The 25,411-nt window shown below is 47.8% G+C and overlaps 1 protein-coding gene across 1 annotated transcript in view; it reads right to left on the reverse strand.

Moving 5' to 3' along the window:
* LOC119450707 (lysine-specific histone demethylase 1B-like) overlaps positions 1 to 25,411 on the reverse strand; it is a 66,944-nt gene that overhangs the window by 28,955 nt on the left and 12,578 nt on the right. Inside the window, exons 5-10 of the mRNA XM_049666153.1 lie at positions 21,137 to 21,178; positions 18,257 to 18,398; positions 17,878 to 17,955; positions 16,864 to 16,988; positions 8,834 to 9,067; positions 5,570 to 5,754 (exon numbers count right to left, since the gene is read on the reverse strand). Coding sequence (XP_049522110.1) covers positions 5,570 to 5,754; positions 8,834 to 9,067; positions 16,864 to 16,988; positions 17,878 to 17,955; positions 18,257 to 18,398; positions 21,137 to 21,178 — 806 coding nt within the window. The remainder of the gene's footprint in view (positions 1 to 5,569; positions 5,755 to 8,833; positions 9,068 to 16,863; positions 16,989 to 17,877; positions 17,956 to 18,256; positions 18,399 to 21,136; positions 21,179 to 25,411) is intronic.

The raw sequence follows: 25,411 nt of genomic DNA on the forward strand, positions 1-25,411 counted from the left end.
CCAAGCCCAAGCTGCTAAAAAAGCTGAATTTGCAGTGCTTGCCGTTTGTTGTGCATATTTGTGTGTCCAGCATCTGTTCCTTTATGTGTCAAATAGCAATGCAGTTTCGGGCAAATTCTTTCATTGCTACAGTCGAACCCGGATATATCGAATCTGAAGGGGATCACAAAGAAGTTCAATATATAGGTAATTCGATATATAAAATAAAACTTTTATACAAAAATTTTCAAGGGGATTTTACTCCTGTTCGTTACGCAATAATTCGTTATATGTGGGTTCAATATATCCGGGCTCGACTGTATTATGAAGTCATGTCGCTCAGAATAATCAAGCAGCTTCAAGAGGTGACAGCAACACACTCAGTGCCTGCGCTGACAAGGGTGACGATTAAGCGAGGAAAGTGCTGGACAATGACTGCATGCGAAGAAACCCGTAATCATTCAGCTATCGAAACGTGGTCGACTTATGTTTAAGTTGTCAGGGCGTTTTACTGCCCTCGAGGGCTCAAATCGCTACTGGCACTTTCGCGATAGCTCTGAAGGCCTGCCAGTACACTTATTAAGCGTCTCGGTGCTCGTACTGTGAGCGCATGTATAATTAATCAAATCGACACTAAGGCGAGCACTAAGTCAATGTGGACTCTTAAAATACCATTCCAGAAACTTCGCAGCGCCTGTTTCGTGCAAGAAAAAAGACTTAAGAGCAGATTGCATCTGCAGGATCTGCATACCTCTAGCACAATTCAAATCGCCCATCCCCGAGCGGGGAATCATGACCTTGCATATGCCATCACTGCCTTTTACTGCCATTGGCAAGTATAATGACAGATGGCGCTAGTTTTCTGCACAAATCGCAATAAAGCATCCACAAACCAAGCCAAGACAGAGCCGACTGTGCGAAACTGGAAGGGAAAGCACACACTGAACCGTAAACACAATCTTTGATGCTTGTCGTGGTGGACTTCATTGACGACCCTGACGACACACTGGCTTGCGATGCAATCTCTGCTACTTGCAGTTTGTGCGAGCTTTTAAGCCAGCAAAACCAGTGCAGCACTACGCAATAATGAACCTACTGAAACGTTACAGCGCGGGTGGCACAGAGTCAGACGAAAATGAAGCCTTTATGTCGCCTGCGTCGTCAAGCATAACATCAAGAAGTTCTTTATTCTAAGAATAGAATAGAAGCAGACAAGTAGCATTCTCTTGCATCTAATAATGCAATGCAATTATCTTTTCATTACGAGTGGTTGAGTATTAGTGACAGAATTATAATGAGGAGCCTCTACGCCATCAGGCTAGTACTTTAATGTCCCAGGGGAGCCTAAAATCGTGTCCTGCATTTATCTCAATTTCTCGATTACTAAAGCTCTGCTCGCGATTATTTCGTTCGCGAATTCGAATGAAAAGGTTTCGAATTAATGAAATTTCACTGCATTGATGCCTTAGACATTCTTGAGCATAATATAACTTTAGCTCGACTTAATATTTGCCTTTAGTGTCTCTTTAAGGCCCCTATGAAAGTGGCCCCTTTCCTCTTTTAATATGCTTTACCGCAATACACTGTATATGCTTGACTGCGTAACACCGCTGTACTGTGGAAAAGCTGACTTTTGACAACCGGCATTATGAATGCTACGTCCATGCCTTCCCCGCTTCGAAGCTTTTTGCGAGGATGACAAAGCCGGAGTCGGCGCCTTTGTCATCAACGCCATTTCGAATGCGTGATCAAGACAAAAAATCTGAAATATCGTATGGCAAAGGGTTTTAGTGTCTGAAATTTCATGCGTCGTAGATCTCAACCTCCTTTACTAGCGAATGAGCAGAGTGACATGTTTCTGCAACCAGTGGCTACAGCACACTGCTTGCCCTTGCAACAAAAACATTGTACAGTTAAACCTCTATACAACAAAATTATCACTATAACGAAGTATTTAACGTTTTATACTTTCTTGTCAATAGAAAACCATGCATTTCAAACCTTAATACGATGGACTTCCATTAATTCAATCCTGAGCAAAGGTCCCTGTCGGCACCCATACATTTCTATGGGCCCAAACTTCTGTCATGTCGATCTGAAAATTGATCTTCACCGAATAATTCGAACTTGACTGGTCAGCTTTGCCGCAATACAGCGTGTTATGCAGTAAAGCATACCAAGAATGAAAAGTTGCCAGTGTTACAGGACATAGTACGTTTCTTAATTATACTTGCACACAGCAGCCTTCTCCGATCACAGTACGAGCACCTAGATGCCTAATAAGCATACCAGCAGCCATTCAGAGCTGTTTTCTGATGTTGCTGTGACGATCCGAGTCCTCGTTTCGCCCGCCAGGCGTGTCTCGTATATGAGACTTAACAGGGCCTAGTATGCATTCTTTAAAGGGACACTAAAGAGAAACCGGAAGTTCAGCTTTAATGATAGATTATCCTTTCACGATCACAGTCATACCATTCTTACTGCGAACAGAGGTTTAATATGCGAGAAAATAGCGAAAAACTGAAGGATTGGTGCTGACACCCCTTTGAATTTCCCGCACTACATGCTCGGGACGTCGGAGATCCCAAACGCAGCCCGGTCGCGATTGGTCGAGAGCGATTTATCGCTGTTAGTAAAACACAAAATGAAATACACTTTAAACGCACATAAACAGCATCTTCCAACCTTTTAAACCGTTTCAAGCGAGGTAGTACAAGTTTAGTGCAAAATTAAATAAACAATAAGAAAAAATGGCATGGCGCTACATGCGGTCGTGATAGTTTCGTATTTGCTCCATGCATCATTGCGTGCGCCTGTACCTCTCTACAGTGTTGCAGTGTTTGATTGCATGTTGCGTGGCTCGAAAAACGTTGACTTCGCGGGAAACAGCCAGAAAATGCCTCGTGTGTGAAGTGTTGAGGGCTGTATAAACGGCACAAGGCGCTTGCTCAGGGGCAGTGGCAGTGTTGACCCGACATGTGGTGCCGTGCGATGAGCCCCGGCGTTCGCAATGGCTGAGTGCTCTGCCGATGATAAAACAGCACAAGAGCCAGAGAAACCGATGGTGTGCTCTCTGCATTTCTCGCCCTCGTTAAGTATCTTGGCGTGCCCCAGAGGCCAGTCCTTTCCCGAACAGCTGTCCCCTCAATGTCGCCTTCATCAAATCCCCAACTGGTGTCCCTGCAGCAGCAAACTGGTGGCTTGGTGAGTGCTGAATGTCATTAAAGAAAGCCACGAAAAAACCATACCAAGTACACGCAACTTTCTACGCTTGTTCTGTCGGAAACATCGTCGTCTGGCGGACCGGACGCCTCGCCTTCCGTCGAGGAAAAGAGGCTTCGCTTTCTCTCGTCGCGGCCGGCGGCTCACCGCCATCGTACGTAGAAACACCTACCGCGCGAGCATGGAGGATCATTTCGCACTCCGTTTCACTAAAGTCGCTGAAATGCAGTCCCGCTTCCCTGGCGGGCTCTTTGTTGCAAGGCTCGGCATCAGCAACGGTATCCATCGCGGCCACAGAACACCTAAGCAAAAGTCGCAGCGAACGCAAACGCAGTGGCCATGCAGCCTATGACGGAGCGAGTGCCTCGGACGCTTACGCAAGCGGCGACGCATCATGGCACCCTCTGATTCGCTGAGAGCAATGAAATCCGTGACGACACTGCTTCAGCGCTGAATCTGGGGTGATAGAAATTGAAGAAGAGATACTTCGTCTTTGTTTATGAATTTCTCCGCTAATAACTCATATTTTTGCACCCAACAAAAACTGTATGCATTTTGAAGGTCCATCTTTTACTCCAGCTGAACTTCCTGTTTCTCTTTAGTGTCCCTTTAATGATACATGCACGCATGCCCTGTGCACCGAGAAGCGGAAAAAAGCCATCTATGTTTTGGGAAAGCTAGCGAAAAGGAAGGTGCTAAGATAAAGAAGCTCCGAAAATAAAGGGGGCATTCAAAGCCTCTGAACTCTGAAGGCCTGCCAGTAAACTTATTAGCCATCTTGGGTGCTTTTACAGTGACTGGAGACGGCACACGTGCGTGTGCAAATTAAGCAACACGTGCTATGTGCAGTAACAGTGGCACCTTTCCGCCCGTTTGGTATGCTTCACCGCAACTTTAAAGTCAAATACTGCTCAGTGAATCAACGGCGTGTTTCAGCATTTTTTTCCCCCCTTTTTGTTAATTTGACCCATGCCATAATTCGACCAGTTTCGTCGGTCCCATCAGGATTGAATTAACTGAAGTCGACTGTATAATGAAGTGTGTTTATACACGATTTCAATACAGTAAAACCTGGTTACTACGAACACCACATTAACCAACTTCTCAGAAATCCCCTGCTGACTTCTTATAGTTTCAATGTAAAAATCTTTCAGTACTACGAACTTCAGAATGATTGTTATTCAGTTTCGTGTCATGTTAACAACGCCTCAGTACTATAAACTAATATTCCAAAAGGTGGGGATTCTTAGTTTTCCGTGTATCCTTCATGGCAGCCGAAACAGTAGGCTAGCAGACGACAAGGCGCAGAAAGCGGATGGCACGGCGCATGGGCTCGGAAAACCTGACACGGCGCGCTATAGAAAGAATGTGGGAGATATTTTTTTGTCTATTGGGGAGGCGACAACGCATCAGGTTTGGCCAGCGCATACTTCGCCCACACAAGTGTTGCCCAGCAACGAGGGAGCGCCTAATCCTTCTTTCACCCTTCTTTCTGCGCACGCCTCTTTCTTTCTGCGGCCGTACTAGCTACGCGTGCGGAGAAATGTAAGCTCCGTACTCCGCACTTTCTGGATGTTGTCGTTAACAAACACTTGAGTTTTGGAATAGTTCAGGGGTCCCTCTTGAGTGAGACAGTTGCGTTGTCCACGGCAAGGAATATGAAAAACAAACAAGAATGATTGTGCTTTGGAGGCAACATGTCAGTACTTTTGTCAGTAGTTTTCTCAGTGTCTGTTTTGCATGCGTCACTTTTATTGTGCTTTGGAGGTGTGTGGTGGCGGAATCTATGGAAAATAAACAGCGCAGGCTGAGAGCTAACAGTGACGTTTTCGTGGATAGCTCAAATGGCTTGTGAACTGATGGGTTGAAGGGTGGAATGGTTCATTTTTGGGGGCTTTCACTATAACTACCTTTAAGAATAACGAACGATTTACCGCGGTCCCCCGAAGTTTCTTATATCGAGATTTCTCTTTATAACGAAATTTTAATATCATGGAGTAAAAGTGTCGATATTACTGACTGTTATATTGAGTTTTAACTGCACTTGACATACTGGAAGCACATAGGTGCACAAATAATATGCGATTTGACTAAATCGTACATTTGCAAGTTGCATTTGTAATATGTGAAGCAATTTTTTGTAAAATGCGTCCCAGTATGGCTGCGCTATTTCGACAGCTTCTTCAGCGTTGCCTGCTGCTATGTATGAAATGGAGTATCATTTCGTGACACGGCTCACACACAGGTTAAAGCTGCCATGTTAAAATTTGCATCCTGATTTCACAATTGGTTAATGCCTTCTCCCACAAAGTTGCGAGAATGGCTCGAGTCAAAAAGATGGGCCTTAAATTGAGGGTGTCCAACCCACCTGTTGGTGACGCCCGTGACGATGTGGGCACCCATGCCAACGCAGACGCCGAAGGAAGTGTCGTCACGCACTCGGCCCCCAATACGGTCTGAGGCCTCGAGCAGTGTCACCTGCATGCCCAGCCGGTGCAGGTGCCGTGCTGCCGACAGGCCCGCGGGGCCCGCACCCACAACCAGCACTCGCTTCTGTGTACCAGGGAAACCACAACGAACCCAGCTTAGAAAAAGCACATCTTTGCTCACACCATCATACTGTTAAGTGTGTTCAAGGGACCATCTAGCTACTGTTGAAGGGATACTAAAGAAAAAACTAAGTTGAGCCGTGCGAGTAAATTACCTGTCTAGAGTACCAAAAACATCCACCACTCTCCTCGTGTCAGGAGGCCTAGTAAGCCAGAAAAGATGCAAGAACAGAGGGGTGGCAACGCTGCCTTGAAGCTCTTGAACCAGCTAGCCACGACATCATGGATTTCGACAGTACCTGCTCGGTTCTAGTTACCTTTCTACTGGTAGACATGGGCCGGTATAACGTAAAACTATTCCAATCTGCTTTTATTCCAAATCGGCCATTTATCTCCCACGACAGATCAAAACGGCTTAGGCTCTACCCATATATGTGCTGGACCCGAACCATTCTTGCAGTGCCTGAACAAACTGGAGCAGGCGTTACTCGCACCTGGCAGAAACACCCGGCAGGCCCAGCTAATCGCCTTATTTTCACCCCAATAAAGGATTGCGTCATTGAGCATCTCGTACTTACACCAGGCCACATTCTATCACGATCGAGCTCGATCTTCGAAATTCTTGACTGTGACTGGCTCCCTCCCGCAGCTTGCACTAGGAAGCCAATTGTGACCAAGAAACTCGATCCCGATACGGCTTGATCGCGATTGATAATGCACCGCGTGACACCCATATTACATTCTTGCACAGTTGTGCAATTTCAGCTCTACTTTCTTAGCTTTTATGGGTAGTTGCTTTTATTGAACTTTTTTCGACATCCTGTCTACTTCGTTATAACGAGGGTTCACTGTTTGTGGCAGCTTGTTCGTTTGACTCTAACACCACAGTTTGATAAGGCACTGAAATATCACTTGAAAGGGAAGCGGGGTCTTGGACAAAATATTTTTTATATATTTTTAAAGACCTTCATCCTTCGAGTTATTGCGCTATAAACTTAAACATATGTAATTGTATGTGGTTATTTTGACCCCACTATCTATTTTTGTTTGCCCCAGTTTGTTCTAATTTTATACAAATTTCAATCAGGCATCAATGGCTTCTGCGTGATTCGAGAAATTCAATAAGACAAACCTTGAACAAGAGTTTTAAAGGGCCCCTAAACCACCCAGAGGTCGAAATTGAGTTGTGGTGTTGCAGTTGTGCACGAGTATACAACGAACACGTAGCTGCGAGAATTTTTTGAAATGGTGCCGTAATGGCCGAGTTACCCGCGTTTGATGATTGAAACACTGCCCTCGCTCGTTTCGCTCTTTCCTTCGCTACTCTCCTCGTCGGCTGGTCTCTCCTCCTCGCCGAGTGCTCCTCCAAATGTCACGGACATTTCTCGTCGCCAACGCGCTTCTCAAAATACTGTCCACTGTATGTATGGCATCCATGAAGAAGCATAGCGTCCGAGACTTGTGCCGGCCGTCCGTGGTTTCTGGCTGCCTATTCGGGAGCGCCGAATAATTCAAAAATATCGAATACCTGAATTTGAATCGAAGCGAATAACGAATATAGAATTATTCGACTGAATATCCGACAATACCGAATATTCGCCCATCCCTAGTCCTTTGTTACTTGGGAGAGCTTACCTACTGGTTGCCTTGGTGCTTTACCTCCCACTTCAATTGCTGCCTTCTGAGATCAACCTAGTTACGGTTTCATTCATTACCTCTATGTTATCTTCATCTTCCTGTTCATAAGCTGCATATTTGTTTGCGAGCACCAGCCTGAATTGGTCTGCTTTTACCCTTACTGCGTCTAGGTTGGCCTGTTTTTTCATGATTAACTTTATTCTTTCTCTCTTCAAATTGAGAGAAATCCTAGACCTCGCTAGCCTACGGTGACTGCACTTTACCCTACCTAACTACATCCTGCACTATGCTGGGATCGGCAGAGAGTATGAAATCCATTTCATTCTTTGTTTTCCCAATAGGGCTTTTCCAGGCCACTTCCTGTTGCTGCGCTTCCTGAAGAAGGTATTCATTATTCGGAGCCTATTCCTTTCCGCGAATCTATCAACATTTTTCCTATAACGTTCCTAGAATCGATGCCGTAGTTGCCAATTGCTTGCTCACCAGCCTGCTGTTTACCCACTTTTGCTATGAAGGCGCCCATGACTACAGTATACTGAGCTTGCACCTTTCTCATTGCTAATTCAACATCTTCATAAAACTGTTCTATTTCTTCATCATCGTGACTGGAGGTTGGGGCATAGGCTTGTACAACCTTCATTCTACACCTCCTATTCAACTTTATTACGACAACTGCTACCCTCTCATTAATGCTGTAGAATTCATCAATACATGTTGCCCGCTATGTCCCTATGGACTAGAAATCCTACTCCAAATTCTCTCCTATCTGGAAGACCTCTGTAGCAGAGGACGTGGCCGTTAGTCAGCACTGTACAAGCCTCACCAGTTCTTCTCACCCTTACTAAAACCAATAATATCCCAGGAAATACCTGAAAATTTTTCAAATAGCCTTGCTAAGCTAGCCTCACTCGATAGGGTGCGCGTGTTGAACGTTGCCAGGTTCAGTTTCCATTGGTGGCCTGTCCGGACCCAGAGATTCTTAGCGCCCTCTACCGCATCACAGGTCTGACCGCCGCCTTCGTCAGGTGCTCCGCAGCCGCTGGGGACTGAGGGCCATGGGTAAATTGTAGGAGTCATTAGGAAGGCAGCAGCCGAATACTGCACCAGGGAGGCCAATTCCTGTTCTGGTGAGGGAATGACTTTGTTGAAGCTTAGTGGGCCTTCCTAATTTGGTTACTTTGATACTTGAGTGAAACTTGCATAAACAATTAGAACCAAACGAGTTTAACAAAAATAGACCTTATTCGAAATAGCCACATAAAATTGCATACACCTACACACCTTTTCAGCACCATAACTAGAAGGATAAACATAGAAAAAAAAATTTTGTTCCAAGTTCCAACTCCTTGAGAACATCCATGGCTGCAACGTTAGGCGAGGCAACGATAAATAGGGGAGGAGACGGACAGGTCTGGGATGGTTGCAGAGCGTCTGCCATGCCTCACCTGTCGGCAAGATGGAGGCAGCGGCGGGGAGCTTCGCAGCGAGGGCAGTGCGCCGTGGTTGATGAGGCCACGCGCAGTGAAAAACCGGAGCACCCTGTGCGCCTCCAACAGGCACCGGATGCGCGCCAGGCCCCGGCACAGAAGGTGTCGCGACACCCACACCAGGTCCAGCCACGCATGGGGCCGCAGGGCCCACAGTGCAAGCACCACATTGCGGACACCTAGGTACATCACCTGCGGCCACAGCGACGAGCGGTACATCACAAATGAGGAATTCCATTCCAAAAGAATTCGCTCATGGACTTTGTTCATGGTTCATGGAAAGAATTTGTTCGTGTAGTGCCCCTGTATCTTGTTTGTGTTCCCATATGTCTTGTCTATTGACGTAGCACAGACTCGTTTTCAAACAAAGCTTAGGCACAGCGAAGCTTACTGGCTGCTACTGCTAGGTATGAACTTGGTTGCTGCTAGGTCTCAACTTGGTTTAATTTAACTACGCATGTAGGAAGGTATTCTCGAGCAATCATTTTCGGAGGTACCTTCCCTTTTGCGACATTTCGCGCGACTAGCGCTGGACGCGTGGGCGCCTACGAGTGACAGCGCTCCTGGCATGCCACAAACGCAGGCAGGATAACCAAGTTTCGTACAGTGCCAAGAACGCTGTCGCTTGCCAACGCTGAACGCATTGGCGACATTTCGCGTGACTAGCGCTCGACGCGTTGCGGCGCTGTCGCCTACGAGCGACAGCGTTCCTGGCATGCCACAAACGCAGGCAGGCTAACCAAGGTTGGCACAGTGCCAAGAACGCTGCTTGCTGACGCCGAACGCGTTGGAGGCTAGCCGCTCGATATCAATCGGCCAGCTTCAATGTGTCTTGAGCTTTGCGTGGCCTAGTGCAAGCTTGCGCCTTTTTTCCTCCTGGCTCAGCACACCACGGAGAGAAGAGAGGCAGGGGTCGGAAAGGCAGGAAGCTGGCGAGGAGGAGACCACGTCCACATGCACGCGGTCTCCTCCTCCTCCAGGTTGCCATGGCTACTACGGCCACGCACCACAAATTACGGCTGGCCTAAATAGCTTTGCTGTTAAAGAAAAAAATCGTCTCACAAGAAGGCAATCATTCTAGGACTATGATAACTGATGGTTAAGATCCGTTATCACAGTTCTCGAATGGTTGCCTTCTTGTGAGGCGATTTTTCTTTGATAACTGATGGTGACATCAGTTATCATGGATGGGCTATGAAGCAACCACAACAGTGGCTAGTGTCAATGAAACAAGCGTGATGACGTTGACTGCATAAGCATGCTATCAATATTGCCGACACAAGAAAAAATTCAGTTTTGTGAAGGTGTGCACATGTGCTATAACTGATTGATTCTGCTGTCCTGGTGCTGCAGCATGCACTTTTCATCATAATTAATTACGTATGCGTCTATGCAATCTATACTCCGATTCAGTACTGTGCAGCACTGTGGAAGCTAGAGGATTCTTCCACCAATCAGGAGGGCAAACACATCTTAAAGGCGTCCTTCCGTGCCCTGTCATCTGCTAGCGGCAAGTGCTGCAGTGAAGGTGGTGGCAACATCTACGAACACAGTGCAACTGCGTAGCAAGATCAGCTGTTGTGATAGCAGCGGTAGAAAATTTGTACCATATTCGCTCCCAACAACAAAAAGGCGTGCTTCTTCAAGATATTTCCAGACAAAGAGGAGAAGGAGGGTTGCAGAGACAGCGGAAGCGGAGAATTCAGATGGAGCTCTCGGCAAGTGTCGCGCGGGATTGTGGTGCCATCTCTTTATCCCTCTTGTAACATCCACTTGTACATGATGGGCCCCCTGACCAACGTTACTAGACTAGCTTCAGTTATAAAACTCGGCGGCGTTGCACAGAACCGCCACCCGCCCGCGCCTGCATGGCGCTGCCGTCGCACCCAGCTTCACTTTCCCAATAGCGGGCTAAGTGAACTGGCCGGACGAAACACGCGGTGTAGTGTTTGGTGTATTCTGTGGTTGGTTGTTGATGGCGGATTTCAGAAAACATGTCATCCGCGAAACTGTAGCCTTCGCTGCATTTGTTAAGGATATTAGCAGACGATGCCGACGTGCTACGTTCCTGACTGCAACAAGCGAGTATCGAACGATGTCGGCAGTTCGGCGCGCCACTTCTTGTGTGCTCCCAGCAATGCGACACTTCTTGTGTGCTCCCAGCAATGCGACACTTCGCTCGGCATTGAACAAAGCGATTCCTGGTGCCGACCGGGAACTCTCTGCGAAATCCATGGTGTGTGATTTACACTTTCATGAGCAGGACATCTTAAAGTGTTTGTGCATATTATCAATGGACAGACGGTTGAGGTGCCACGAGACAAGTACACACTTGCCGAGGGTGCAGTGCCGAAAGTGTTCCCGAACCTTCCCTCGTATCTGTTGAACCAACCGGAAAAAAGAAAGAAAAAAAGGAAACCCAAACAAAGAGAGATGTTTGGTGACCTGTTCTGGGCCATCTTAGAAGAGTTGTCAGAGAATACGCTGAGTCGTGTTGGGTGCCCCTTGCGTTTTCAGGAACTGAGTGCTCGCATCATTAAATTTTTAACTGCGGAGCTGTTTAAGCTTTTTGCTTCCCCGCGTAGTGTTCGCAAAAACTCGCTTAGTGATGACGTCACTCTGCACAGCTGCACCTAGCATCACCTTGCGATAGCCAAATAATAGCTAATCGATAATCGATGAATAATCAATAAATTCCGGGAAATGCTGCAGATGACTTGGTAGTGCTTAGCCTAGCCCAAATATGTGGCCAATACCTTGCGATAGGCAATCAATAGGTAATCAATCAATAATCAATAAATGCCGGAAAAGCATAACCTGTAAGGCCAGAACCAGCTAGGTGCCGATCAGCTCTGCCTTGCGCCACTTGAGCAAGCTATGCTAATTTTTATTTAGTCACGCACATGCATACACGCATACCTTGCAGGAACCTTGCATAAAAATGCAATTTTAAGCAAGGTTCCTGGAGCAGCGGCGGGGATCCAGTCTTGAAGTAAAGGCAGCGAGGAAACGTGTCAAGCTGCTGTAGGTGGAGTTGGTTTCCACGTAGGCCCAAATCATTTGCCTAGATTATGTCCCTTCTGACAGTTTAAGTCTTAGCTATATATAGGAACATACAGTTGTTTTTTTACTCGTTTTCTTTAATAAAGCATTCATTGGTTTACAAGAAAGTTGTGCTGTTATTTTTATGGATAACAAATTTGGTCTCGCTAGCTGGCGTATAACTGCCCCAGACTAAAGTGAAAGCAGCGAGAAAACGTGCCAAGCTGCCGTATGGGAAAAGTAAACTGCATGAAAGGTTTAGGCGGCAGGAAGAAACACACGACACTTAAAAACGCAGCTTCTGCACTTCGTCGTATGCGTTTCTTCCTATCGTGCAGTTTACTCTTCTTTCAGTATGAACCATCTAGCCTGACATATCTTATTGCTGTAGGTGGATACTGCTATCGCATGGTATCACTAATTCGGACTGTCGGGAGAACACCAGCGAGCGTGAAATGCGCGCAAGCTGCCTGTCTGCATGAGCTCAAGGTTGCGGCGAGGTGTCTGCAGTGGAGCGCGATGGAACTGCGGCGCCATCTGGCTGCTGCCCAAGGAGTGGCGACAGCGGCGCTAAGCGCACGGGCGGAGAGTTTTACAACTGAAGCTAGTCTAGTAACGTTGGCCCTGACATTAGTAAGTGCAGCCAGTTTCATTAGAATTTGTGCATGTTTACAGCACTCCTGTACTGTTTCAAGCATATGTCAACTTATTTAACAGCAGCTTGGAACAACACCACACAAGCCCGTTTGTGGATGCCACTTTTGCGAAGGACGAAGCATTACCCAGGATGGAGTCCTCAGCAGTGTCGTGGCTGTGCTGGCTACCGTATTTACACGATTGTAGGTCGACCCATTTTTTCAAATTTGGCAATCGGATGTTGGGGTGTCGACTTAGAATCGAAACCGAACCGTGTACGGCTAGTAACGGCAAGAGAAATGAGAAATCAGGGGCGCTACGGCGTGGTTACAACTTTGCACCTACGTTTTTATGGTTACGGTAGAAGCGTAGCGTAATAATTTACTGTATTGCATACATTTTGATTGCGCGCACCACGAGCGCACGGCTCTTGTGGGAGCATCGATCATGGAAGAGCCGCCGTTTAGGGGGTATTGGTAGATGGTGGAAGAGCCGCCGTTTGGGGGGTATTGGTAGCTGGCGGAAGAGCCGCTGTTAGGGGGGTATTGGTAGTTGGCGGAAGAGCCGTCGTTTGGGGGGTATTAGTAGTTGGCGGAAGAGCTTTTCTATGAGATACAATTGTTTTCGACGGCCGCGCGCATCTGTCACTTCTGCTGTTGTGCTGAATCGTCGCGCCTGTCATGAGTGCCAAGAACTTTCGGCGCTCGTTCTCAGCAGCGTTCAAACGGGCTGCTATCCTCCATGTTGAGGAAACTAACAACTGCGCAGCGGGACGCAAGTCTGGAGTCAGTGAACGTGTGGTGCGGCAGTGGCGGCTTCAGCGCGAGAAAATTTGGCCTCTCTGGCTACTGTGTGCGGGTGGGTCCTCTCTGCGTGGGGGGCTGTACCGCGCGATGTCGTGGTGCGGTCGTTTGCGAAGTGTGGACTCACACTTGATGACGACGTGCTGTGGGACCGCAGCAGCTATGACGGCAGCAGTACCAGTGAGGTCAACTCTAGTGACGATGAGTAGTCTTAGCAACCCCATCAATAAATTTCCCTTGTGTGAAATGCACTCGCGTGGTTTTTCTCCCCCCCCCACACAATTTTTCTTTTTTTTTTTGAGACATGCAATTTTGGGGGGGTCGACCTACATTCGAGTCGACTTACAATCGTGTAAATACGGTACCACATATGTATTTAACCACAGTCAAAGCAATTGTTTGTACTTTTTAAATGCAAATTAATGTCCATATGGCAGTGTTGCATCAATTTTTTTGTTCTTTGCACAATTTCCTTTGAACAAGTGGAGAACCCTATTTTCAATATTATAGAGCCTTAAATATTTTTATTACAAAATGAAGCAAAATAGCACAATAAACCGCAGCTAGGACTTGCAGAGAAGATTCCAAGTAAACTTCAGCTGACAGGACCGTTTAACAAGGTCATTTAGTCAAGCAATGGCTTCCAAACTATGGCACTACAGCTCTCTGCTCCAGAATATGCTCTTGCAGGTCTTGTAGCCTTGGCACTACTGAGAGGAACTACTGAGACAGAGTACTATTGACCCTTTTCGCGGCGATCCCATGGGCGCTGCCATGTTTGATCACGTGGTGACACGTCCATTGCTTGCCTCAACTGCCTCCGCTGCCTCCTTGTTTACAATGGAAGTGAATGACGCCGGCGTGGCTTAGAAAACCTCTGTTTTCGGAGATGTCGTAGACGGTGACTAGGTGGACGGCACGAAGCTTTGATCACAGCTTCAGAGAACATGCAAAAGCGCTTTCGGAGCTGATTAAGCTATGTCCAAACGGCGCAAGCAGCGTATATTGTGCTTGTTCTAAAAGCGGGGATAAATATGTATACCAATTGCTATCCAAGCTTTCCGATTATGAATTCAGTCAGGATAAGTGTGTTTTGCTCTTTGTTGTTTATTCGGCAAATATTTTGAAGCAGTGGCTTGTCAGTTTCTGACTCAGTGAAGTTCCTCGGTGCGGCCACTATCTGATTATTTCCTGTCTAATCGCTCGCGGGTGTGCTTAGTTCCGATAGATTTGTTCTTGCTGCGCACAAGGCTTGAAACGTAGCTGTTTTGTACATTGTAATACCCTGTAGCAAATATATATTACAGCTAGTAACTCGCTTACTCTTGTGGACTGTCACGAAACATTCAACTTCGACCATTCGTGCGCCATAGGTGTAGTCCGTCATTTATTGTGCGTATACAGTGCGCATATATTCAAGTGTGTGCCCATTCACTTATTCTTGATACGTCGGCGATAGAGTGGGCGTAAGTTTTCCTGCCATTTGGGACAGATGCGTATAGATAACGTGCGCGAAACTTACTATGACAGGAAGCAGCGCTACTCTCTTTGTCAATGTTTAACGAGTGGTACTCACTCTTGCCGACGTTCTGGGGATGAAGCCCTTTCTTTGAAGGTTAGCCATACAAGGCTGACGGATGAGCAAATTTCTGTATCCTCGAGGAAAGCCGTACATCACGAAGTGCCGGTAACATGTTCGGACAGTTTCAGCAGCGGTCCGCGAACTTCGCCACACAGATTCATTCTATTCCTTAACATGCCAGTCACTATATTTTTGCAGCCAAATACTGCACACGTCTTCAATCCACATGATTCAATCTAGCATGATTGGAGCACAGTGTGTTAGCGAAAACTCAGTTGCATTTCCGACAGCTGATCGCACAGAAGCAAGGTAGAAGCGGTAATGGTTTCGTATTCGTGCGCGGTCTCTGAGGAGAGGTATGGCACGCCGCCGTGAGCGCCATCTCGTTTCTCTAAAACAAACCGCTCCACGAAAAGGGTCAATACATCTTTCTTTCTTTCTTTTACAAGGGATAGCTATCAACATAATGGCTGCTTTCTGTGCAATCAACTCTAGTTAGAAGCAGTGCCTGTGCTTGTTCCTCATTTCTCTCGTTCTCATTCATGCTGAATACAAGTACAGACCTGTAACTAGCCCACTCACAATACGTGCGAAGGAACACCGCAGTGGATTAATTTTGGCCACACGGTGTTCTTGAAATCTAGGTGCATGATTATTTTTTGCATTCCGACCTGCATCAGAATGTGTCCACTGCTAAGAATCATTCCTGCCACCTTGTGCTTTGCACTAGATCGCCACTAGCCACTAGCATAGCATAGATCGCAATATAGCAAGAGCGTAGCGTGGAACCAAAACGAAGCGATGGGGTCTGCATCGCCATATTCACCAACAGGAATTATATGGAAACAGCAGGAACACGGTTGCCTAGTGTCAAGAAACAAGTGCAATGACACTAACTGTGTAACCATGCCACCAACCACATGACAATGTGGCAGCAATGTAACCATGAAAACCACACAGACTGTGTAACCAACCTCCCCTATGACAATTGAAAGTGATCTTGTAATCTCAGCAGTGGTTTTCAGCCTCGGATGTGTTGGGGACCCCTTGCAGTGACGGGGCGGGGGTGGGGACATAACACAGCATGCGGCATGATACAGGTGCATTTTATTGCTACCTGGCAAAGAATGGTCCAACAAAAGTGCCATGTCAATTCAATCTGGACAGCTTGCACAGACATGGCTCGGATGAATACGTAGCCTGCGCGTCACGCCTAGGTCAGCGAGTGAGTTCGGCAAGGTGTGGGGTAAAGGGAAAGGTGCTGACGAGACCAACAAAGCGATCTTGTGCAGATTGCTGCCGCAGTTCCAGGAGCAGGTCCTGGAACTGGAAATGAGTCAAGGCTAAACTGGCTTCCATTTTTTTTTTTTTTTTGTGGGCGTGGGTTTCGCGGACCTTTATTTGAGAACCACTGCTCTACAGTGTCTGCAACAACAATCAATGACAATGTGAGGGTAGAGAGAAAAGAAAACACTGTCAAGCCTGATGCCGTAGCTGACCAGCTCAACAAAGCTATCACAGGGACTATCTGACAGGACATGGTTCGGTTTCCAAATATGTCAGGTAAGAAATCACTCGCAAGGAATAAGCACATAAGCCAGCCGACCATGTGGGCACACATTCAGTGGCACTGGGAGAAGTAGCTTTTAGAGTTCGTGACAACAGCTGGAAACGGTTGTGCTAGTCACATACGGAGACAGAGAAAGCTTATCTTACGTACTTTGTTGCATTCCATTTGTCATTTCTTACTTTTCCTCAGATACCCTTTGTTGTCTTAATGAGTGGTTTGATGTGCATGTTCAAATACTAAACAGTTGACAGTTTGTTCTCACCATTCTTTAATGCAGCAGAGCAGTACTTGTAGACCAAACAAAGCAAGTGCACCGCCACTCTTAAGAGCAAAAACCAGTGTAGGCACGACTTGCCTGTTCTCGTGCGTACTCTGGGAAGGCGTCCATCTCGTAGGTCTCCATGATGTCCGGGTGGAAGCACAGTGCCTTGCCCTGTTCTCCGGGCCGGTAGAAGGGCTGCAGCAGCTGTGCCAGCTGCCCTGCGCACGCATCAAACATCTCGATCAGGGGTAATGTCACGCGGTGCTGCCACTGTGCTATTTCCAATACCAGCATTTCCATACCTGCCAACCCGTGAACATTAAAATTAATAAAAAATCTCTTGAACATGACACCGAGGGCAGGGAGTGGAGGAACAGCAAGGATAAAAAAAAAAAAAAGTGTGCTTCAGATAAGGATGCGAACTGCGGCCCCACTAGGAAGGAAGTTGCAAGGTTTTCTCCGCTGTGAGTGCCAATCAGTCACGACATGGTGAGAATTGCAGCTTCCGCACTGCCATTGTGAGAAATAGAAACAGGATTTGCCGATTCATTCAGTTTATAGAAGTGCGTTGACGTAGTAAGCAGCCATTTATTGTTTTCATGATACTCTTCATAATTCAACATTGGGTTAATTTGCCCATTTTTTTTTTCAGTCCTGTGAAATCTGAATTAACGGGTTTTACTGTATGGTACTCTTTCTCTTGTTTTCATCTGACTTGCAACCAGCACTACTAAAACACTGCACACATAACAGCCTTGTTAAATAAAACAGCAATCAAATTCTGGACAAAATGAGCTGACTCCCCAGTGTGCTGCCTGCAGGTTGTGGGGTCTCACACGGGCTCTTGGGACAAAGGAACGACAACACAGTAGTGTAAACAATCACAAGGGCATTTATTGCGCCTTTCATACACCATTGCACACTAGCCGAATTACAACCAATAGACATATGGGCGTCGCGCATCCCCACAAGGTGTACTCTAGTTTGCGGTGTAGGTGCAACTTTCCCAACATATTTGATGCTGCATCTCATAAAAATTTTTTCTCTTTTCTTTTTTTCCGGGTGCCAAAAATAACTTTCCGCTGTCCATTCTGCACAAGACCTCACCTGGCTCAAGATAGCAGTTGCTGGTGGTGCCACCGGAGCCACTGGTGCCATTCTGTTGTCGTGTGGTCTTCTCGGGAGCTGTGGGACGGCACAAAGACACAAGCAGGTTCATTGGACTCTCACCGACAACACTCGACTAATTGCTTTCAAGCACTCTGGCAGTGCTGTGTATTTGTTAACAAGCACTGATTTGTTGCACGCCAATGTCAGCGAGAAACATTCTAGGTTTACTTGGTGACATCTGGTAAATAATTACATCTTCGCTAGTTAGTTCCGAATGTCCCTGGGTACTCGTTTCATTCACCCACACAACCCTTTAGTAGATCCTCCACTGAACTCGCCCCGACCTGGCAGTAAGAAATGAAACGTGGTGGCTCACCCTTGGGGCTCTCGGAGGAAGGACTCATTCCTACCCCGTCGGCAAAGTAGTCGCCCAGGAACTGTTGCGCTGGAGAGCCGATGAGAAATGGCGGTTGCGTCAGCGTACAGATCCACTCGGGCTGCATGGCGGCTGCGGCGTTCTGCACAAAAACGACCCCACTGGTAGATGAGAACACACGAGTGACCGCACACTTTCAGCGTTTCTCGCGACTTCCTGCAGCTGGGCACAGATTAAAATTTCTAACCCAATTATAACTGGAACATCTCACTTAACCCTGTAATGAACCTCTTCAATTTCACTGCAGTGGACGCCGAGCAAAACAATCTCTCCGTTCCCATGTATTAGATGGTAGGTCCCAAGGTACAGCTTCTTAAATTAATATGACATGGCACGGTGCTGTTTGAGTGGATATATCGAGCATATCAAACTCAAACACAACCAAAAGTGCAGCTGCAGTGATGACATTTGTTTGTCTTGCCCGCTTGACATACAATGTGCATGTGTGGCCTTTGTCCCAAGAGACACACAGCCACCATCTTATAGCTGCGATGTTGTAGATCAGGCGGTCCCTGCCTTCCTTGCTGATTTCGTTCGTGTGATCTATACTGATAATGAGAGATTCAGTCACGATTAAAACATTATTTGATCAACTGCAAGGTTAACTGACCACTTGTCCTGCTATAATTTCTGCATTTGGCTGGTCACCTTCAAGCGCTCTAAAGCACTTTTGCAGCTGCATGTCCTACATTCGGCTGGCTGAAATTGAGTACAGTAGACTTCCATTAATTCGACTCTGGTTCGACTTCGATATTTCCACGCACTTGATCCCGACCAAAGATTCCGGCTGGCACTCATGCAATTCTATGGGCCTAGCAGTTCGTTATTTCGATCCTAAAATTGGAGTTTGCCAGATAACATGAACTTAACCAGTCCGCATGCATGCGCTTGACCCATATGGTGACCCCAATAGCGACCACATTAGTGGCAGCGTCTGTCTCAGCGTGGCTTATGGGACAGGGAATGCATTGAACAGTGAATGCATTGAACAGAGGTCATCTCACAACAAAAACGGCTATTTTTGGCCCGCCCTAGGATGACTTTCAAGCAATCACGGTAGCTCACAATGTCCGATTACGGTATTCGTTATGGCTTCGTGCCGAAAGAGAGACCTATTTTTTACTTTTCATGTCGCTTGGCTTGGTTGCTTGACGATGGCATTGACAGCCTAAAGTGCCGGGGCGACACTTATGACGTATTTTCGGTTTCCGCCAGCAAAAGTATGGCCCTTGAGATCCGTATTTGCTATCTAAAGATGGTGTCTATGACGCGTTGCGGCCCTAAAATTGGTTTTGGCTCATAGATGTTCCGGTAAAGTCCAAGGGCGATAACGCCGTCGCCGCGCGCCATATGCTGCATGTGAGAGTGAAAGCGTGCGAGGGGAGCCGACGACCGCGTCTAAATCTCGCGCGTGAAAGAAACAAAAGCAGGGAGGAAGCGTGCCTTCTTCCGCTGCGCTCGAGACACCGGCGAGGGAGCGAGGGGGGAGGCATAGTGGGCAGCGTTGTGCTCTGGCATCGGCGCGCGGGCCGTAGCTTGAAAGCGATCTACGTTGGGGGCAGTCTATGCAGTGTAGGTGCATCGGCGGCTCGTAGCTTTGTTGTGCGTGCTGGGCATTCTCGGCGCTCAGTTTGCGTTGAAGCGATACACAACAGCACGAAGGTCACTTCACTCGCTTCTGCAGCGGTGCTTCCACACGCCGCCAGCGTTTGACAGCGCGTGTCCGCGCTCATAGAGTGTGTTGTGTTCATGTTTGCCCGTGGGTGCTGACACCATGCTTGTTAATATAGTTAATAAACGAATGTTTACAAGTTTATACGGACGATAAAACTACTATTCTTACTTTGTATAGCTGTCTAATAATTTGCTATCACAATCGATACTTCGGCTGTCGGGCAAAACGACAATTTTTTCACACGTAAGAATTAAATAATATTGTGTGCAGTTTAACACAACTCCCATTTCTCAATTTTTCCTGTTTCCCGGCTCTTAGGTTTTTTTTATTTTAAGGTCCCGTGAAAAACGTATCAGTGGGGTTCTACTGTATTCGCTTCGAACTCAAAATCCACTATTCGCACAACCCAAACACTTAGTTATGGGCGAATGTGTCATGCACTCACGGCCTCGACTGATTTTTGAGCAGTTCTGAAGCTGTAAAAAACGAGACATTGATTTTAGCGTTGAAATTCGTTCTTCTGGCCAGCTTGATAATTCACATTCTTGCGACTCCGTTGGTCTCCGAAAAAAGAAAAAAGAAAGGAAGAGTCGGTGACTCCATTTACTTTCCGCACACAAACTTAAGAGCTTAAGAACGGCAATGTGCGCAGACCGTGCACATCCGGTGCACATCTGCAGACCGTGCGCAAACCAGCAATGTTCGGTGCAGACAGTGCACATCCGGTGCAGCTGGAGCAAAAGTCTTCTCCGTTGCCTAAGCAACCCCCACATGCCCGCTGAGCCAGCACATGGCTTAGTTTTTCGTTTTTCCTCTGCTCTTTGTTTGTTCGCTCACTCCGCGCCTTTTCCTCCTCCACAACGCCCTCGTCAATCTCTCCTTGGCCGGCGCACCTCGTTCAAAGGCGTGCTCGCTGCCTGGATTGCCTGAGTGATATTCCAGAAATCCGCATTATAACCGGTGTTTCGTCTTGCACAGCTTCAGTTTAAGTGGTATGCATACACATGAAGTTGTATAGGAAGATAAATGGGAGTCATAAAAGACCGCATTATATCTCGTCCTGCATTATAATAAGCAGTTACATTATAAGCGGTCCAAGCTGTAGCTGTGGGGCAATGCCATCAAAAATGCCAAATGAGACTCACCGGGTCTTCAGGCACAGAGCAGTCATCTGTTTTTGTGTCTTCCTGCGAACGTGAGAGAGAAAGGAGACAGTGAGGAGAGAAATACAGAAGCTACAGGACACGCACACACAGGATAAGTGCTCGCAACAGAAAAACATACTGCTCAACTTTCTTTATCTAAATACAAGCCAATTTAACCATTTGTGGCCACGCGCATTTACCCAACTTGCGTTCGTTCCGGTATGGAGAGCCATTTGGCTCATCTAGACGTCAAGCAGGAAAAGTGCTAAGGTAAACAAACACTTGTCAAGTGATTTATTTGAGAAAATTTATTTATTCCGGAGGTTCTCAACAGCACTGTGTGGTGGGGCTCAAAGCACTCATGTGTGGAGGCCAGGATTTCCACTGCAAGGTCCTTCCTTGATGCTTTCTTTTAAAGTGCTCTCTTCCGAGGACGTTTGCTGACCATTTGATGATTAAATATACTGTTACGGAGAGATGCGTTTATTAATGAAATGATGGATGCGAGAGGCCTAGGGACCGATGATGTCACAGTCCGAACTCACGTCGTCTTCCTTCACTTTCAATCGTCCTCCCGTATCGTAGCAATTCCCCCCTTTGCAGACGATGCCCACCGGCCGAGTCAGTTGGAGTTCCGGTGGTGAAAACGTTTAAGACGGGCGACATGGACGACGTTGGTCTTGCTTGAGCGGCGGCCAGTAGACAAGAGTCGACAAATCACGTACGTGACATCACTGAGACGTGCCATAACGACAAAGGGGCCGGTGTAACGGGCCAAGAACTTTTGGTATAGGCCGCGCTTCCGAAGTGGCGTCCATAGCCACACCAAATCACCTTTCTCGTACGATACGTGCTGATGGCGCTCGTCATAACGGGTTTTAGAGCGTTCTTGGGAGGCAAAAGTACGAAGGCGGGCGATGCGCCGGGCCTCTTCTGCGCGGCAAAGTGTTTCGGCCAGAGAAGTTTCGGCGGTTTCGGAGAACGGAAGGATAGAATCGAGAGCTGTACGCGGTTGGCGGACGTATAGGAGATAGAATGGGCTGTATCCGGTGGTTTCGTGTTTTGCGGTATTGTAGGCGAAAGTTATGAAAGGCAACACAGTGTCCCAAGATTTGTGAGCGGAATCAACATACATCGCAAGCATGTTGATGAGAGTTCTGTTGGTCCGTTCAGTTAAGCCGTTAGTCTGTGGGTGGTACGGCGTGGCGTGACGAAAATGAGACGTCGAAAGCCGGAGAAGCTCTTCAACCACATCGGCAACAAATTGCCGGCCACGATCACTGATAATAACACGAGGGGATCCATGGCGTAAAATGACGAATGAGAGCATGAAGTGTGAGACTTCAGCGGCCGTTGCTACACGAATCGCCGCACTTTCTGCATAGCGTGTCAGGTGATCGACGCATACTATAATCCATCGGTTGCCTGTCGTTGATCGCGGCAGAGGGCCGAGCAGGTCAACACCAACTACCTCAAACGGTGAAGCAGGGGGCGTGATGGGATGCAGAAGTCCGGGAGGGCCGCTAGTTGGGCGCTTGTAGCGTTGACACAGTTCACAGCTCGCAACGTACGCTGCTACACTTTGGCGCATCTTTGGCCAGAAGAAACGTTCTTGTGTGCGCTGAAACATCCTGGAAAATCCCATATGTCCAGATGTAGGGTCATCGTGCATTACTTGAGCAATTCCACGAAGCAACGGGCACCCTTGCCAGAATAATTTTGTTATAACCGTAATTGATATAATCCAGGGTTGAATGAAAAACGAAAAAAAAACTGTGGATTGCGGCGCTGGTGAAATTTGTTATCCGCTTTTACTGAGGGGTCTCCGCCTGTCATACCCTCGGGGAACGGCACAGCTGTTGTGAGAAAAAAGAAAAATGTGCTAATGATGGCAGGGAGGCCTGTCGTGCTACCCAGTGCCCTTCCCCACCAATTAAACAGTAGACCACGTCTGTCACTCACCCTACAGAGGACAAGTTTCTGGCTATGGTCAACAAGTCGTTGCCGTCAGAGAAGCGCCGAGCCTTGGTCACGTCCTGGCCAAGCATGCCACAGTCTTTGATTTTGCGCAGAGCGAGGAACAATTAATGTGCCAGAGTCACGTACTCGTCACGTGATTGACACGGGATCTGCTCATCCTATCCGGCAGAAACCACCTTCCTCCATCTGGCTGCTGATTGTGTTGACTCGTTTCACTGCTTAACTCTGCTTCCTGCATGCTCTGATCGCGTGTAATAAGTCGCGACTGTCGGCGTTCAAGGATGGCACTGATATAGTAAAACCTCGCTGATTCGGACTTCACAGGACCGAAAAAATGTCCGAATTAACCCAAGTCGAATTATCGAGGTTATCAAGAAAACAATAAACAAACGCTTTCTACGTCAACACGCTTTTCTTTACTGAATGAACCAACAGAATCCTGTTTCTATTTTGCACAAAAGCAGCGCGGAAGCGACAATTCTTGTCATCTCGTGACTGATAAGCGCTTGCAGCGGCGAAGACCTTGCCACTTCTGTCACAGCGTGGCCGTGGCGCGCTTCTTCATCCGAGACATGCTTTTCCCTACCGCGCGCACATCCCAATTATTTTTTCGCCTGTGTTGCCAGGTCGCCACCCATCGCTATGTAGACGGTGCTCTTCATCCTCAACAGCTATGCACTGAGCAAAACGAAACTGTTTGCCGCAACCGTGGCCGCTGTCGACGCGACCATGGATGGTGACTAGGCAGTCATGAAGGCACGCGGCCAACATGATGCTATGCGCGGCGGTAAATGCAAGAATAAAGGCTTTAAAGGCACAAAGCGCTCCAGTGTTGCTGTCTTGCTGTCATACCAGTACGATTTTCACTAATGACTATGGCGATGCGAACTCCCGTCACTTCGTTTGCGTGGGTGCTAACACCTTTTTGGCTTTACTGCGTCGCACATTTGCGGCGCTCCGCCAGCCCAATGCTATCAGCGCAGTTGGCGCGGTCCATTCGTGTTTTGGAGGGTGGTGCGGCGCAGAGCTATGGGCGCAGCCCATTCGTGTTCGGAGGGGTGGAAGGGCAACGGGACAGAGGTGAGCGAGGCTGGCGATGCGGAGAAGGGTGGAAAACAGTGCGCGGCGGCGTGCAACGGCTCAAATTTCTTTTTTTTTCTTTTCAAGGAGTTCGCATTGCATTCCCTTTAGACATGGAAGCCAGACTTCATCGCTATAACCGATAATGCGGCATGGGGGCTTGTAGTAAGCGGGTTATTTCACCATAGAAAACATACAAGAGTTGACGGTGCAGCAGCTTGTCATTGTTATAACCAATATACAGTGGAACCTCGATGATACGATCACGGCTAATACGAATTTCCGGATGATACGAATTTTTCTGCGGTCCCGGCCGAGCCCCATTACTTTGCAACGTGCTAGAAAACGGTTGTTACGAATCGATTTTCGACCCACGTCGGTTGATACGAATAAATGCCGCCCCACCGACGGCCGGGAAGGAGAACAGAGTGCAGTCACGCGCTTTCTCCCTTTCTCTTTTGGTGTGGAGGCGCGGACGCGACGCCGGACAGCGCGGAGGCCGCGAATGGGCGCGAAGAGTTCGAAGCGGTGGCGCTTTTGTTGCTTTTGTGCTTTTCCTCCTTTTCCGCGTGCCATCGATCGGGCGGAGTGGCTGCCGTGCTTCGGGCCGCGTTCTTTTTTGCGCCATTTTGCCTAGTCGCAGTGAGCTATGTCTACCGAGATACGATCTCAGCTGATTCGCGCGGCCCTACGCCGAGGCGTGGGAGCCTCCGTTGGCGCGTCTTCCGTCGGCTGCGTTATCGGTGCCGATGGCACAGGGCGATTGTGGGTTTCGCTGCTGGAGTCACACGGTGCAAGATAGCGCAGCACGTAATCCACGGTGCAAGGTTGCGCTCGTTCAGTCGGGTGCTCCTCCGCTTCTCCCGCTAATCGCCGTATTTTTCTTGCCGTAGGAGCGCTTCCGTATTCCGATCCAAAGTTTATTCGCCAACGAGCGACGATCCATCACTAACCTGGGAGTTCTCAGTAATCCGAATTCTGTGTGCCAAGTGAAGACGCCGGCGTGGTTTACGAAGCAGACAACTGTGGTTGCCATCTTGCCCCTGTCACAGCAGCAACCAATGGAGAGACGCCTTTCAGCATGGCAGCCAATCGGAGGCCCGCTTTTTTCAGAGGGCCCGTGTGACTACCTATCGCACACCCGCGCTTCTTTGGTGTTTGTGCGTTTGTTACAAGTTGGCGACGACGGACGAATTGAGAAGCGGAACGGCGAAA

Source organism: Dermacentor silvarum, chromosome 4 (assembly GCF_013339745.2).
Source record: "Dermacentor silvarum isolate Dsil-2018 chromosome 4, BIME_Dsil_1.4, whole genome shotgun sequence".
Classification (NCBI taxonomy): Eukaryota; Metazoa; Arthropoda; class Arachnida; order Ixodida; family Ixodidae; genus Dermacentor; species Dermacentor silvarum.